Raw genomic sequence first — 13102 nt, 5'->3', positions numbered from 1 at the left:
TGCCCTGTGCCAAAAGGGATTAGGAACACCTACTTACTTACTTACTTACTAACACTACGGGGTACACCGGATGGATCGACGATCGGCAACCGACCAGGTCTCGCTATAAGGAGCTTCACCCCTAAAATAGCATTAAGTAGAACTGACAATTGTGTGAGCTGGTAGCGATTCATCATAATGAAATGATTCCACAGAACAAGACAATAGCGCTAAATAATGTGTAAAGAGAAATGCTAGCCACAAATTATTAAATGTTTCTTGTCTTATTCTGTGGTGTTTTTTTGAATTAATAAATCTGTGCCAGCTTGCCCAATCCGCCCATTTCACGGTGTCACGGTGCGTGTGCCCTTCCCTTAGCGGAAAAGCTGCAAAATGTATTGGCATGGTCTCTCCCCGCCTCTCAATCCCAGAGCCATTCGTTCCAGCTATCCCGGTTGTCCTGGATCACCACGCAAGACTCTGCCCCCCTACCAAAGCCTACCAGAATGGCAGAGAGCAGCGCAGGAAAATGAAAAGGCGGATTGGCAGTTCTATTTACTGCCATGTTCTGTAGGACACTAGCACCGTTCTTGCGATTTTTCATTTTGCACACTTGCTGTGCTTTGTGCTCAGTGTGCTCCGAGAATTGTTGGAATTAGGGCATGGCCAGCTACATCCTAAATAATGACAGTCTTGTGTAACCAATGTACATGCTTACCAGGACCAGAGGATGGGTCTGAATTATTTTCTTTTCCAAATAAATGAGGGTCGAATTACCGAGCTCTTGTTCTGATTAGGGTAGTATCACTGAAACTTCAGTGTAATTGTTTTACAGCCACTGCATCGTGCCCTTTTGAAATAAATATGGTTTATGAGGCCGTTGGTGTTGAGCAAATGAGCGTCATTGACATTGCTTTCATCTCTGCTCACAGGCGCAGGCATGAAACACCTGCGCGACAACAATATCATTCACCGGGACCTCAAGCCAGGCAACATCATGAAATATGTTGCTGAAGATGGCAGGTGAGGCACCTGTTGTTGCTGGGGAAGAAAGGGTGCTGAATTCTGAGACTGCTGTGTTGCTGCTTCCTTGGATTCTGTTCGCGTGTACAGTAGAGAGATTAGTATGTATGGTATGCTGACATACTCAGTGGCATATGCGTGATACCAGGTTACCAGATGGGGGTGGCGACATGTTTTGATATTTCTTTCAACCACGGCGCTTATAGACACATCTTTGTGTTCCACGAGTCATCTTGCAGAAAATGATATTTTAAAGAGTGAACCAATTGCAGTTATCCTGGTTACGAAAAGGCAGTGAGGTATAATACAGTTGTAAGGCTGGTTGAAGTGTGCCACTTGTGCCATTTTGCGGCAATCCGCCATTTTCACGATGCCCCGGCGCATGCGCCCTTCCCCTAGCGGGAAAGTCACGAAACGTCTCTTCATTTCGGAGGCTTTCCTTGTGGCAATCTCAGTTGACCTGGCCCCTACCAAAACCCTACCAAAGCTCTACCAAAATGGCAGAGGGCAGCACAAGAAAATGAAAGAGGCGGATTCTTGTCTGCTGCTTTCAGCGCCCATCTACTGCAACTTGCATGAACTGTGCCAAAGTTTGCTACAGTGGAGCCCCGTAATTAAAATTCTACGGGGCCAGAAATTCAGTTGAATAAAATGTAACACCCGGTGATCTGAGCTGTGTTCCGGGACCAGTACTGCCTTGTGGTCTCTGCGCATGTCAGCACAGCTTGTTGGGTGGTTAAGGATGTGCTGGCTTCTTTTCTTTCCTGTTTTTTATGGGTGGGGTGGTGGTTAATTAGAGGTGAACGCATTGTATGAAAAGACAGATGAGCATGTGTGCATGTTGCCAGCAGAGGCGTGGAGTTATCTCGAGAATGTATAGTATTGCATGTAGTCACCATGCGTGGTGACTACACACAGATGGTCTATTCTGCTAGTGTTCAGCTTTGATTGCTGCTTTATTATCGTGTGGGTTTTCGTGACTCTGGTTACAGCTTCTCGACATAGCACAGTAAGGCTTCATTAATATTCACTTGCATAAAACATACAAATGGTTAAAATATAGGTGCACCTAATATGACGCCCATTACCCTCGGGAGTATTTATAAAGGGTAAACATTGGACATGGGTCCTGCATCTACCCTCCTTTTTTTTGGTGCCATATCTGTTCATTCTTTTTTTTTTTTGTATTGCTCTTAGTGATCTCATATATTGACCAACTAGGCCCTCAGAAAGACCTGTAAGCCATATTTTGAAAAGTTTCTCTACTTTAAAAGCATGGGCTGGGTTTGAGATAAGGGTTATACAGTTAAAAGCTCGTTAATTTGGAAAAATGGATAATTCGGACGTGTTCTCTGGTCCCGTCAAGCATATGTATCGTTTAATGGCATCAAGATCTTGTTAATTCGGCCATATTTGGCCGCAACCCAGATAATTTGCACAAACCTCGGAGCGCGCCAAACCAAATTGCAGCAAATGTGCAGCGCAAAGGAGTGAAAAGGACATTCGCGAACAATCGAAGCGGCCGCGGGCCTTCAGAAAGGCGTGGCCGCCATGCACAATCTTATCACAATCATGTTGGCAACCTGCCAATAGCGCCTGCACCAAACTTTTTTCGTTTTTTATTTTACTAGGTGCACGTTAACTACGTGGCTGCTATCTATGATCGCATCGATAGCGGGTGGGGTCAAAGCTGCGACAACCAGTAGTTTCGTTTTTGGTGTGTGCCTTCAGAACTACGTAGTCGCTGTCCATGATTGTGCATTAGTGAGCCAAGTTTATTCAGCAGCAGATGTGGTGCTGAGCCGTTTCATTTCAGCTTTGGACGTAGGCCGCGTGCGTGCCTTCAGAACTGCGTGGATGCTATGATCGTGTCTTCAGCGAGCACGATTTCGTCCACAGTGGATGCGACACTCAGTAGCTTTGTTTTCACTTCGGGCAATGCGCTCGCAATGTCACAAAACTGAAACATGGTGGAAGCTATTGAAGATGAAGAGCTTCTGCCGCGGTCCCTCATGCTGGCATAAAACTCGCTTACTACATTGTGATGGACAAATGATCGGTTGCCGGCTATTTTTCCGGTGAAAAAAATTGTCACGTGCGCGTGGTGGTGTTGGTGGTGGCAGTACGTAATAAGGCATGGTTCATGCTTGCCCTGTCCTGTACTTTTTCGTTTGTGTCTGTGGTTCACTAAGCGCACTCTGAAGATAAATGGTTCAGACACGTTTCGGCTTAAGACATGGTGGGTGTTGAGCTGCGGTCACACTGTGAACAAAGGCGAGAATGACGAAAATTGTGCCTTTTACACTGCTGTTATGCAAAATAAGTATTTAATTTATGTAATAATAAAAAAATTGAAGTGTATTGATGTAATAGACTTTTATTTATTGTTTTCTTGATACTTTCGATAATTTGGCATTCGGTTAATTTGGACATTTTTTTCGGTTCCGGGAAATTAAAATTAACGAGCTTTCACGGTGCTTTGTTGTGGTAAACCTGTTCCTCGAATTTCAGGTTGTAGCTAGCCTCCCACAGAAGTATGGATATCTTCTTTATCCTACTGTAATCTTTCATTACAATGGCCCCTTTAATACACCTTTTATTTTATTTCACTTCACTCCGGCTGTTCTTGTTTCTACTGCTCACATGATGCACTTGCGTGCAGGTTTGTCTATAAACTGGCTGACTTTGGTGCTGCCCGAGAACTTCAGGATGACCAGCAGTTCATGTCACTGTATGGCACGGAGGAATATCTGGTGAGTAACAAGGCTCCTTGTGACAGTGCGTCTTCTAAATGTTGGAATAACCAGTACATGTGTGCGAACTGTTCTGATATTTGTTGGCCATTACAAATTTGTTGCAACAGTGCACTCACTGACAAACTTGTGGCTAAAGCGCTTGTTTTCACTGAGAAATTATTGTAATCTTCAGAGAGTCAAGTAATAGTTGCTTTCAATTTAGGGATCATGGAGACCAAGCTCTGTGACATCCCGATACAAGCAGCGATTTCTCACCTGTTGAGATAGTTTGCACAACGTTTGCGACATCCACCTCCTTACAATCGTGATTGCAAGATAAGGGAGACCTCGTGTCAACAGCTGCCATCACTAGAGCTACTCAAGCTTGTCTCTTTGTGCACAGCGGCATAGGCACCAACGCAAGACATGGGCAGAGTAAAATACGGAATTACACTGGGTTCTAGGGTGCACAATAAGGTGCGCTAGTGTGCTCGGCTCGCATGCATGCCCTCGGACTCCCCCGCTCCTGAGGTGGAGAGGCAAGCGTTCAGGTTCCTTCTTGTCCCGCAGCCACTGTCAAGAAAAAAACTGCTTCGCTTCAGCGGCAGCAGTGAAAAGTTCGTTGTATTGGAATTGCTGATTAACACATTTTGTGATACAGTAGAACCTCATTGATACGTTTCCGAAAAAAGCACGAAAAGTAAATGTACTATCCGGGAAAATGTACGATCCGAATCCAGTGAAAATTGAGGTTGAGAAGCCCATATTGACGTGCAAGGGCAAAAAAAAAAGCATTTATTTCTCAAAAAACATAATGGGGCACTTCAATTTTTGGACTTCTGGTAGCTCGCTGGCAGCCAGGTATCAGCCAGCTAGTTCCGGTTCTGGCAGGAAACAACGTTGTGGTCACGTGTGTTGAAATCCTGAGACAACCCGAAGATGCCCGAAGAATGCAAAATCGAACACTGGGGCAGCCAGCGTAAACGTAAAGAAACGCTGCTGCCGTGGCAGCAAACGAAAATTTGCGCCGCGTGAGCGTCTGTTCTTTCTGCATTACTGCCCAAAGAGCAACGCATTTGCATTTTGGATACAATCATGTACGTTCACAAGATCGCGCACGACTTGTCCCATTCGTGAACAAAACTGCTGCGCCACTACACGGCTTAACAAGTTGAACTCTGCGCAGTGCATGTAACGATCATGGTACAACATGATGCAAAATCTCATAAAAGTGATAGTGTCCCCGAAAGCGACAGCTGCTTGCGGCCATCGCATACTACGTCGCACACACGCGCTGATCAGTTAGTGTTCTGCCTTAACTTAAGGCACGTAGCAGTACGTTCGCCGCCACTTGTAATAGCACCATCTCACGTGGCAGAAGAGGCTTTAGAAGATAACACCAAGCGTAATAACAACTGAAGGTGAAGTCCCCAAGCACCTGCATTGCAATCTGTTGAGTCCTTACAAAGATGGTGGCCAGCGCGCATCATCTCTTTTTGGGGTCTGATAGCCAGAAACCCTTCTAGAAATCTCCTGGAACAAATTTGTCCTGGCAGGTTCTGGTGACCCGCAGGTAGACAGAACTGTCCAGCCAGAGAAAAACAAACGCCGGCTGCAAGTGTGCCGCGCGGTGGGCGGAGCAACCCGAAAATGAATGCGCTCAGGGAGAAAAGTGTGGAAGAAATGACGTCTCATCGTCCATACACACTGGGCACAATGATGGCGTTGCTATAGTTACGTGGCGCGGCGTGTTGTGCAGCGGCGGCGGCCATGGGCGGCAGCATGTGCACTTTCGTAGGTCTCGTACTGAATTGTGATGGACTGTAGATGTTCGACAGCATCCATTCTTTGTGAGGCATTGTTGGCTCCGCAGTGTTCTCCCGGCTTTTGTTGTAGCCATAGGGTCTGAACAAAAGCGTGTAGAACAAGTGCATGTCTACGTACCATGCTGCGGATGAAGGATTTGCAGTGCTCAGCGAAATTGCCTGTGCTAAAATGCCATCACAGAACAAAACGACCGTGCTACAGAAAAGACACTTTTGTTTTTAAGGTGGTTGAAGATTTTGACGGCCAGCGTGACCGCCTACCTTCGGGTCGGTGTGTGGTTGACAAAAAGCTGATGCAATGGCTGAAGGGGTGATCGAACAATTCGGAGAAGACACGGAGAGGATGATCAAGTAACATGGAGAAGATGCGGAGGAGGAAGTTAAGGCACAACGGAAAAGCCATCTACCACAACTACATGAGAGGGGCCTTTTTGCACACCTGAATTAGAGTTTTTGGGTGCAGAACGTATCCTACGACCGCAGTTTGCCATGATGCTGAACGTTCCTGCCAAATAATCGCATTTTCCGGGATCGTATTAACCGGAACGTATTAACGCATAGTTCTATTCGGTCATTCTTAGTTTTCGGGATTCCGAGCGTAGGAGTCGGGAAATCGTACTAAGCAAGAACGTATCAGCGAGGTTCTTCTGTATTGAGGTTAAAAAGTGCATGGTGTTCTATGGACATGCAGTTATAAAAATTGAAATCCTTCACTATATAGTGAGAACTTCGTTTCATTGATGTTTGTTGTATCGAGGTTCCACTGTATTAGCCCCGAGAACGAACACTGACGGCGCGGCAGTCGCAGCGATGTGACTTCACGGCAAGGACTCGCTTGCTGTGCGGCCGAGGTACAGCCGAGGCTCGCCTTTTTCTGCGCTCGCTGCATGCCCGCTCTTTCGCGATCCGGTGGTGATTACTGCTCGTTCTTGAGATGCAGATTTCCTACGGTAGAAGGTGGAAGTTTCCATTCATAGCGAACGTTTAGTAAGCTGAGAAAGTTTGGATAATATAGCTTATAATGGGCGAATTCCCGTCCGAACTGAAGATTCACCGTGAAAATGGTGATGCACGAGAGCAAGACATTCGTTGTTTTTACCGCGTACTCCAAGACATTGGTGCTACATAATTTACGCTAATGGTTCGAACTTCATTACAACTTGGCGTAGACTCCACGGTTAGAACACGCGTCCCGAAGATTACAAGTTAAATTAGGACGTTTTCAGTTCACTAACTACATTGTGGTTTATCGCACAAGTTATGTCTGCCTTTGCAGATTATCTAGGTGATTTGACAGAATTGTGCTTTCTGCTACAGGAGACTTTAGATGAATCTGTCTATCATAAACAATCACTTATTACATCCGGAACATTAAACAAAATAATACTGCCACACACAATGGTTTCAGAAATTCTGAGATGTTACTATACTTGGATTATGTACACATTTCTTCTCAACGCTTGTCTGGTATTATGTGGACGTATACCCTGATTTGCTGAACTGCTGGTCTGATCAACCGCCGGGTCACATGCGGTAATGTTAAATTCACGTGGGAGCACTGTTGATAGAGTTGAAATGAGCGTTTTGAACTGTTTCGATGGCACTCTCAGTGACGTGGCCCACGTATTAATTAAACGTCCTTCGCATTAATGAGTGAATTAATGGTCTCGAACGTCATGTCCACATAAAGGTTGATGATGATCAGGGGTATCTCAAATGCAAAGAACATTGATTTACGAGCTGGCTATCTAAACTAGTACTTATACAGTCGACGACCGATAATTCGGACTCCACGAGGAACGTAAATAAGTCCGAATTATCAAATGTCCGAAAAAACGAATGCGTCAGAAAAAAAAATACTTTTATTGACACTTTAGGGTCCCGGTGGCCGAAAAAAGTTGTCAGTGCGTTGCTGCCCGCACTTCCGCTTACGTGCAACCAAGTCCGCCTGTATCTCCGCCAGTGTGGTGTGATCGCTGTACAATGGCGAGCTGGTTTCGTTCGTGTGCGGCGCACTTAGCAGTCGCACAAAGAGGCAGCATGAATGGCGGCGCGGCGCTTTTGGGTTCTCGCCTATTAAATGCGTGCACTACGCATGCAACTGCACCAGGCCACATGCACTATCGAGCAATTGACTGAAGATGCATATCGTAAGGCTTGTCAGCGATTGAGCCGTACTGGCGCGTTTGCCACCTGCCGCCATCACGCCTCTGTGCATTTCCACTGCTTATCCGTAAAGACATCGCCGCATGGCGCCGTGATAGCGGCCCCTTTGAATTTCCGGTCCGCTTCACCCCATAACACTTTGGCATCGCGACAAAGCTGACTTTTGGACTCTGCTACTGCCGCAAACGGGTCGACTCGCGAAAGCGCTGGTTCGAACCTACGAGAGGATAGACGCGGCAGAGGTGGGGGCTTCAATTATTGCCTTTCGGACCTGCAATTTGGGCAGAAAGTGCGAAAAATCGGACGCCGAAGAGTTTTAGCGTCCGCAATTTCCGACATTCTTGACGATTGACGTCTATGGGGCTGGTGACAGTGCCGCGAAAGCATCTGAATTTTCGAGCATGTCCGGAAAATCGGGCGTCCGAAAAATCGGCAGTTGACTGTTATCTGCCGCGTTTCGTTGTCGTCGGCGCGGCCTTCGGCGCTGGCTGTGAGGGCACCGTTGGCGCCATTTAACTCGGATCTTTTGAGACAGCAGAGCGTAAAATAAAGCGAGTGTCAAGATAAAAATGAATGCGCGTGCAAAACGCTTTACCGCAGACGCATTCGACAGAATGGTGGCGATAGCAGTACAGCGCGGGGATACAGGAACCGGAATGTAGGATGTTCGCGATGTCGATACAATTTCCCACAGTTGACCAGTGCCTCCAAGATCGGCATTTCCAATCACAAATCTCTGAGGCATAAAGTAGTGATCGAAATAAAGCCTCATAGATCACCAATTAGCTTTCGTTTTGATCTCTGAGGCCATACTTTGTATGGTACGGGTGCCGGAGGAAATAATGGCTGGCGATTCGGCGTGCGCGACAGTCTCGGACAGGGTCCAGATTATCGAATGTAGATCTCGCAGCTGTCCGAAATATCGGTCGTCTTTACACATTACTTCTATAGGATCATCGGCGGTGCCGCGCGACTGTCCAGATTACCGAGCATGTCCGAATTATCGGTGTCCGATTTATCGGTCGGCGACTGTACAAGTGTAACAGCGCCGTTGCTACGATGCTGCATGAATACACAATCTGACAGCAATAAGGAGTTTCCGCAATTAACCTCAACATTTTTATGTTGTGAAATCAAGCCCGAAATTATTGCGACAAAAATTGGAAACTAAACAACATGATGAGTGAGCGAGTACACAAGAAAAACAAACACAACAACTGCGGCGGTATTCTCGGGCGAGTGCTTTCGAGATATTTTGTGAAGCTCAACCGCTTTCGTAATCGTGCGCGGGGCTTGGCACGCCGGCAAGAACGCTGTCCAACCGATCCCGGATGCGTCCGATGCAAATAACACTTGTGGAGGCGAAACCATCATATTTTTTAAAGGAATCGCCCGTGAACAAAACCTAATAATGCCTTGCGTGTCAAGACCACGACATAAGTGTGAGACACGCTGCAGATTAGTTTTGACCACTTCGAATTCTTTAACGTGCTCCTGTATCTAAGCACAGGAGTGTTGCTTTTCACACCCTTCGGAATGCGGCTGCTGTGGTCGGTAATGAGACCCATCCCAGAAGTTAGCAGCACAACACAACAACAAACCTGATCACCCCTTTCAAAGTGTGCACGACGGCGCGCGGACACCGTTAGGGACTGTGAAGAAAAAATGCATGTAACTTTTTGTTGTTTCAATAGGAACATTATCGATGCTGGTTTCGTCATTCATCTGAAGCTTGAGACGGGAAAAAGGCGAACGTAAACAGCGGAACAGCGAACGAAGCAAGCGCGCGATATGCCGGCGCGTCACGGCGGGCGTCGAAGAGTCCTTGCCGTGACGTCATCCACGCCTCCCGCCAGGAGGCGACACCCCAACTTCTCGGGGCTAATAACAAACTCTTTGATACTATGAAGTGCCCCTGTGGCAGAGTATGTGTCACTGCGGTCGGGCACTGGGCAATTTGTTCCCGTCTGTAATCATAGATTACAGCACAAGCAAGATTTGATGCACTACATATGAGGCCAAACTAAAGCCAGTGTCATTGTCACAGAAATGTTTACACAAGGCAATACCCCATATTCCCATCTGCTAAATCTCCTTTTGAAATTTCCGAGTTTGTAGCTATGCAGCGCTAAGGCCATGTGATCAACTGTATATTGCGGGCAAATTGATCTAAAATTCTTTGTCTGAGGTAGTTTGTTGAGTTTGGTTATATTGTAGTAATAACTGATTGATTGCGGCAAGTAACCTCTTGGTAATCACTAGACTAGATTTGTATCACTTTTTGCCCTCCTTGCAAAGAGAAATGCATGCCCCTCAGCATTACTTGTTTGCAACTGCCTGCCCATAAACTGAGAAAGGGTGTGCCTTCTCGAGGGCCATGTGGGTGATCGACTCTCAGCAGTTGTTTTATCGATAAGAAACGAGATAGAAATCAGTCTTCAAGATGACAGTAACTCCAAATGATAAGATTGAGAATGCCAATGTCAAAGTCTGTGGCCACAAGTGGGAACGTTTGCCAGTAGATAAGCCAAACAGAAAATACTCACAAAAGGCTGCAGTGCGAGTTACCTCAGAGCAAACCACAAAGATAATTTTCGCAGGTGCCAAGGAGTAGGTTGGCAGCACACTGGCGATGTTCTCTGGAAGTAAAAAATTGCAACACCTCTGAAGTGAAGCCAGGCGGTGCTGTTATTTCAGAAATGTTTTGTTTTCTGGGAAGCTTTGTTCACCGTCATTCACATACCGCTGTGACCATTTGGAATTTTCGCTGAATTTAAATGAGTTGGAGAACATCGCCATAAACTAGTGAAAGGAACACTTCACTGTGGTGCATTGCCCCTGTACCACGTTAGGATGGTAAACCCCTTGAATCAAAAAGTAAATCACTTGACCGATTAACCACTTGTGCAGCATCCAGACATGTATGAACGGGCTGTGCTAAAGAAGAGTGCGGGCAAGTCCTTTGGTGCCACAGTGGATCTGTGGAGCATCGGTGTGACTCTGTACCATGTGGCAACGGGGGCACTGCCCTTTCGGCCCTACGGGGGACGTCGCAACAAGGACACCATGTAAGTGAGCCAGGTCATGTGATTTGCGTATCTGTTCTGACTAGATTGATGGGAAGTTTTGCAATAAGATTCCTCTGTTGTCCGTTGACACGGACATATGCAACTGTGGCAGCTGGCTATCCGGTGCTGTATTCGCAGCTGCTATGGATACATCGATCAGAGAACAAATTTGGGGTGTACATAAAGCAGCAACTCCCTCTCTTGACAAAAACTAGTGGCGCTCGCTAAACGGTGTTAACACTAATCCTTCACCAGACTCCCACTGGCCTCGCAGGCTGGCAACAAGAGTCTTTCTCAGCACTCTCACGACTATGTGGCGCCTGTTAATCGGCACGTAGCTAAATTAAATGATGCCGTTCTGTGACATAAACTGTTTTCCTGAGCAGCTGATGGAGAGTAGAAAGTTCTGCATTGTGGCGCAAATATTGCGGAACCAGTTGGGATATTTATGCAACGAGCATTGTATATGGCACAATTAGTTCATGGCATTTGTGGGGTCTTGGAGAGAGGCAACATAAGTTTTAACCGTCACCTGCAAATTTGCATGTACACAAAAGTGCTCTTGAGAGTGGCTCTGTGGAGAGGGATAAGCTTGCAATGATTCTGCTATTTCACTCGTTGCAAAGCTCATTCTGCTTGCTATCTTAAATGTTTTCAAAGTCATAGTATCACACAGTATAGTTGAAACGCCTTTATTAACATAAAAATTGCGATCCTTAGGAATACCTATTGAGCATGGGTGTGTGAATATTCGAACTTTTGAATATTTTTTTTATAGTGCTTGCTATTTGACTTGATTTGCGCCGGAATTTTACTATTCGAAATGTTCGAACTTCCAAAAAATAAATATGATGGTTTCACTCGCTTAAAATCAAATCACAGTGTGTCTAAACGATGCGCGTTAAACCCAATTCTCCTCTCGAACTTCGACCTTTCAAAAGGTTGATGGCCGTCACCACACCCTGAAACTATTTTAGACAAGGTAGCTCAATCACTGCGCGCAGAAGAATGCAGCGAAAAATGCAAAGCGCGGCGTCTGCTTATACCATACTTAATCTAATGCAAGGCGCAACCAATTTTCGAGAGTTCTACATAAAAATGTGTCTGTATGTAATGTTACAATATCTTTTAAAACTATGACATGCCGCTATGTTGACAATCGGAAGAAAAGAAAGGCAAGCACAGTGAACCCGCATAGAAAGTGAAATTTTTTCTGCTGGCAGTTTCTTTCAGTGATCCACTTTTGCTGGCTTTGAGGTCACTTGTGGAAACGCCTTGGCCGCGTTTTGTGAAATGTGCTTTCTGAATATTGCCTTGGTGCCACGAAATCAGCCTGTCATATAAAATTCATTAGCATCACCAGAAAAACGGCAAAATATCAAGTTACCCAGGCTTGTGGCAATACTGCATGTTACGTCACCCACGTCACTACACGACAGCCAGCAGCACAGTTTGGTTTTCACACAGTAGACAGTGCGTTGCCACCAGGTCTACGGGTTACCGTGCAAAATTGTTTTCTATTTGGCCCTGTTTTGTAATGTTGGCTACACTTGCCTAGCCGGAGCCGATTTCGCGTGGATCCTCATGAGCCGTGTTGCGCATGCGCGAGGATCAGTGATGTCACACAGCTGGCTCACCGGAGCTGGCATCTCATGCACTCTCCGCCACCGCCGCGCGCGACTCGCCGCTGCTTGTCTGCGCGTTCGGGAGGAGTGGCGTCGTAGCCGCGGCATGCACACTGGCGCCGGCGCGCACACAACTATTCGCCTTCGCTGGCGTTCGCAGGTGGGTAACGCCATGGAGAAGGAGAGCGCAAATGCTGTTCAACGGCGCAGAAGAACCGAGAAGCTTATCTCATCGGATCCCGAAGTAGTTGCCTGGCAATTAGCGGTTCAGTGTACGAAGAATGAACAGAAGAAGGCTAATAATCCTAGACAATCTGGAAAGCTAAGAATAATCAGCTGAACCTTTGCTAACGCTACGTATATCCTGGCATAGCCGAGCTAAGCCACTGCAAATTTTTTGCAATTCATTTTAACGCGAAAGCATTACCTGACCAGGTTTGCGAAAAATGTGCACTCCGGCGTCCACAAAAGCCGTGTGCGGAAAAACATGTGACCTCTCCCACCGGAACTGATGCCAGCACCAACAACAGTTGTGGAATCCACTCGCGGCCACAGAGTAGGAGAGTGAAATCAACACAGCAGATGAGGAACTGCTCTTTCGAAGGGAGCGGACCCTTATCCGCCACATCAATTGGGCCTCCAAGTTGGAGTTGGAGAGAAAAGTGTTGTCGACACCAATT

General features: G+C 46.5%; 1 protein-coding gene across 1 annotated transcript in view; it reads left to right on the top strand.

The window, feature by feature from the left end:
* The window catches only part of LOC119372539 (serine/threonine-protein kinase TBK1), a 145425-nt gene that overhangs the window by 15543 nt on the left and 116780 nt on the right, over positions 1–13102 (top strand). The window contains exons 5-7 of the mRNA XM_037643019.2: positions 912–1002; positions 3665–3755; positions 10640–10797. Coding sequence (XP_037498947.1) covers positions 912–1002; positions 3665–3755; positions 10640–10797 — 340 coding nt within the window. The remainder of the gene's footprint in view (positions 1–911; positions 1003–3664; positions 3756–10639; positions 10798–13102) is intronic.

Source organism: Rhipicephalus sanguineus, chromosome 10 (genome assembly GCF_013339695.2).
Source record: "Rhipicephalus sanguineus isolate Rsan-2018 chromosome 10, BIME_Rsan_1.4, whole genome shotgun sequence".
NCBI lineage: Eukaryota > Metazoa > Arthropoda > Arachnida > Ixodida > Ixodidae > Rhipicephalus > Rhipicephalus sanguineus.
Note: the sequence above shows the minus strand (reverse complement) of the source record. Positions and strands in the feature narration are given on the sequence as shown.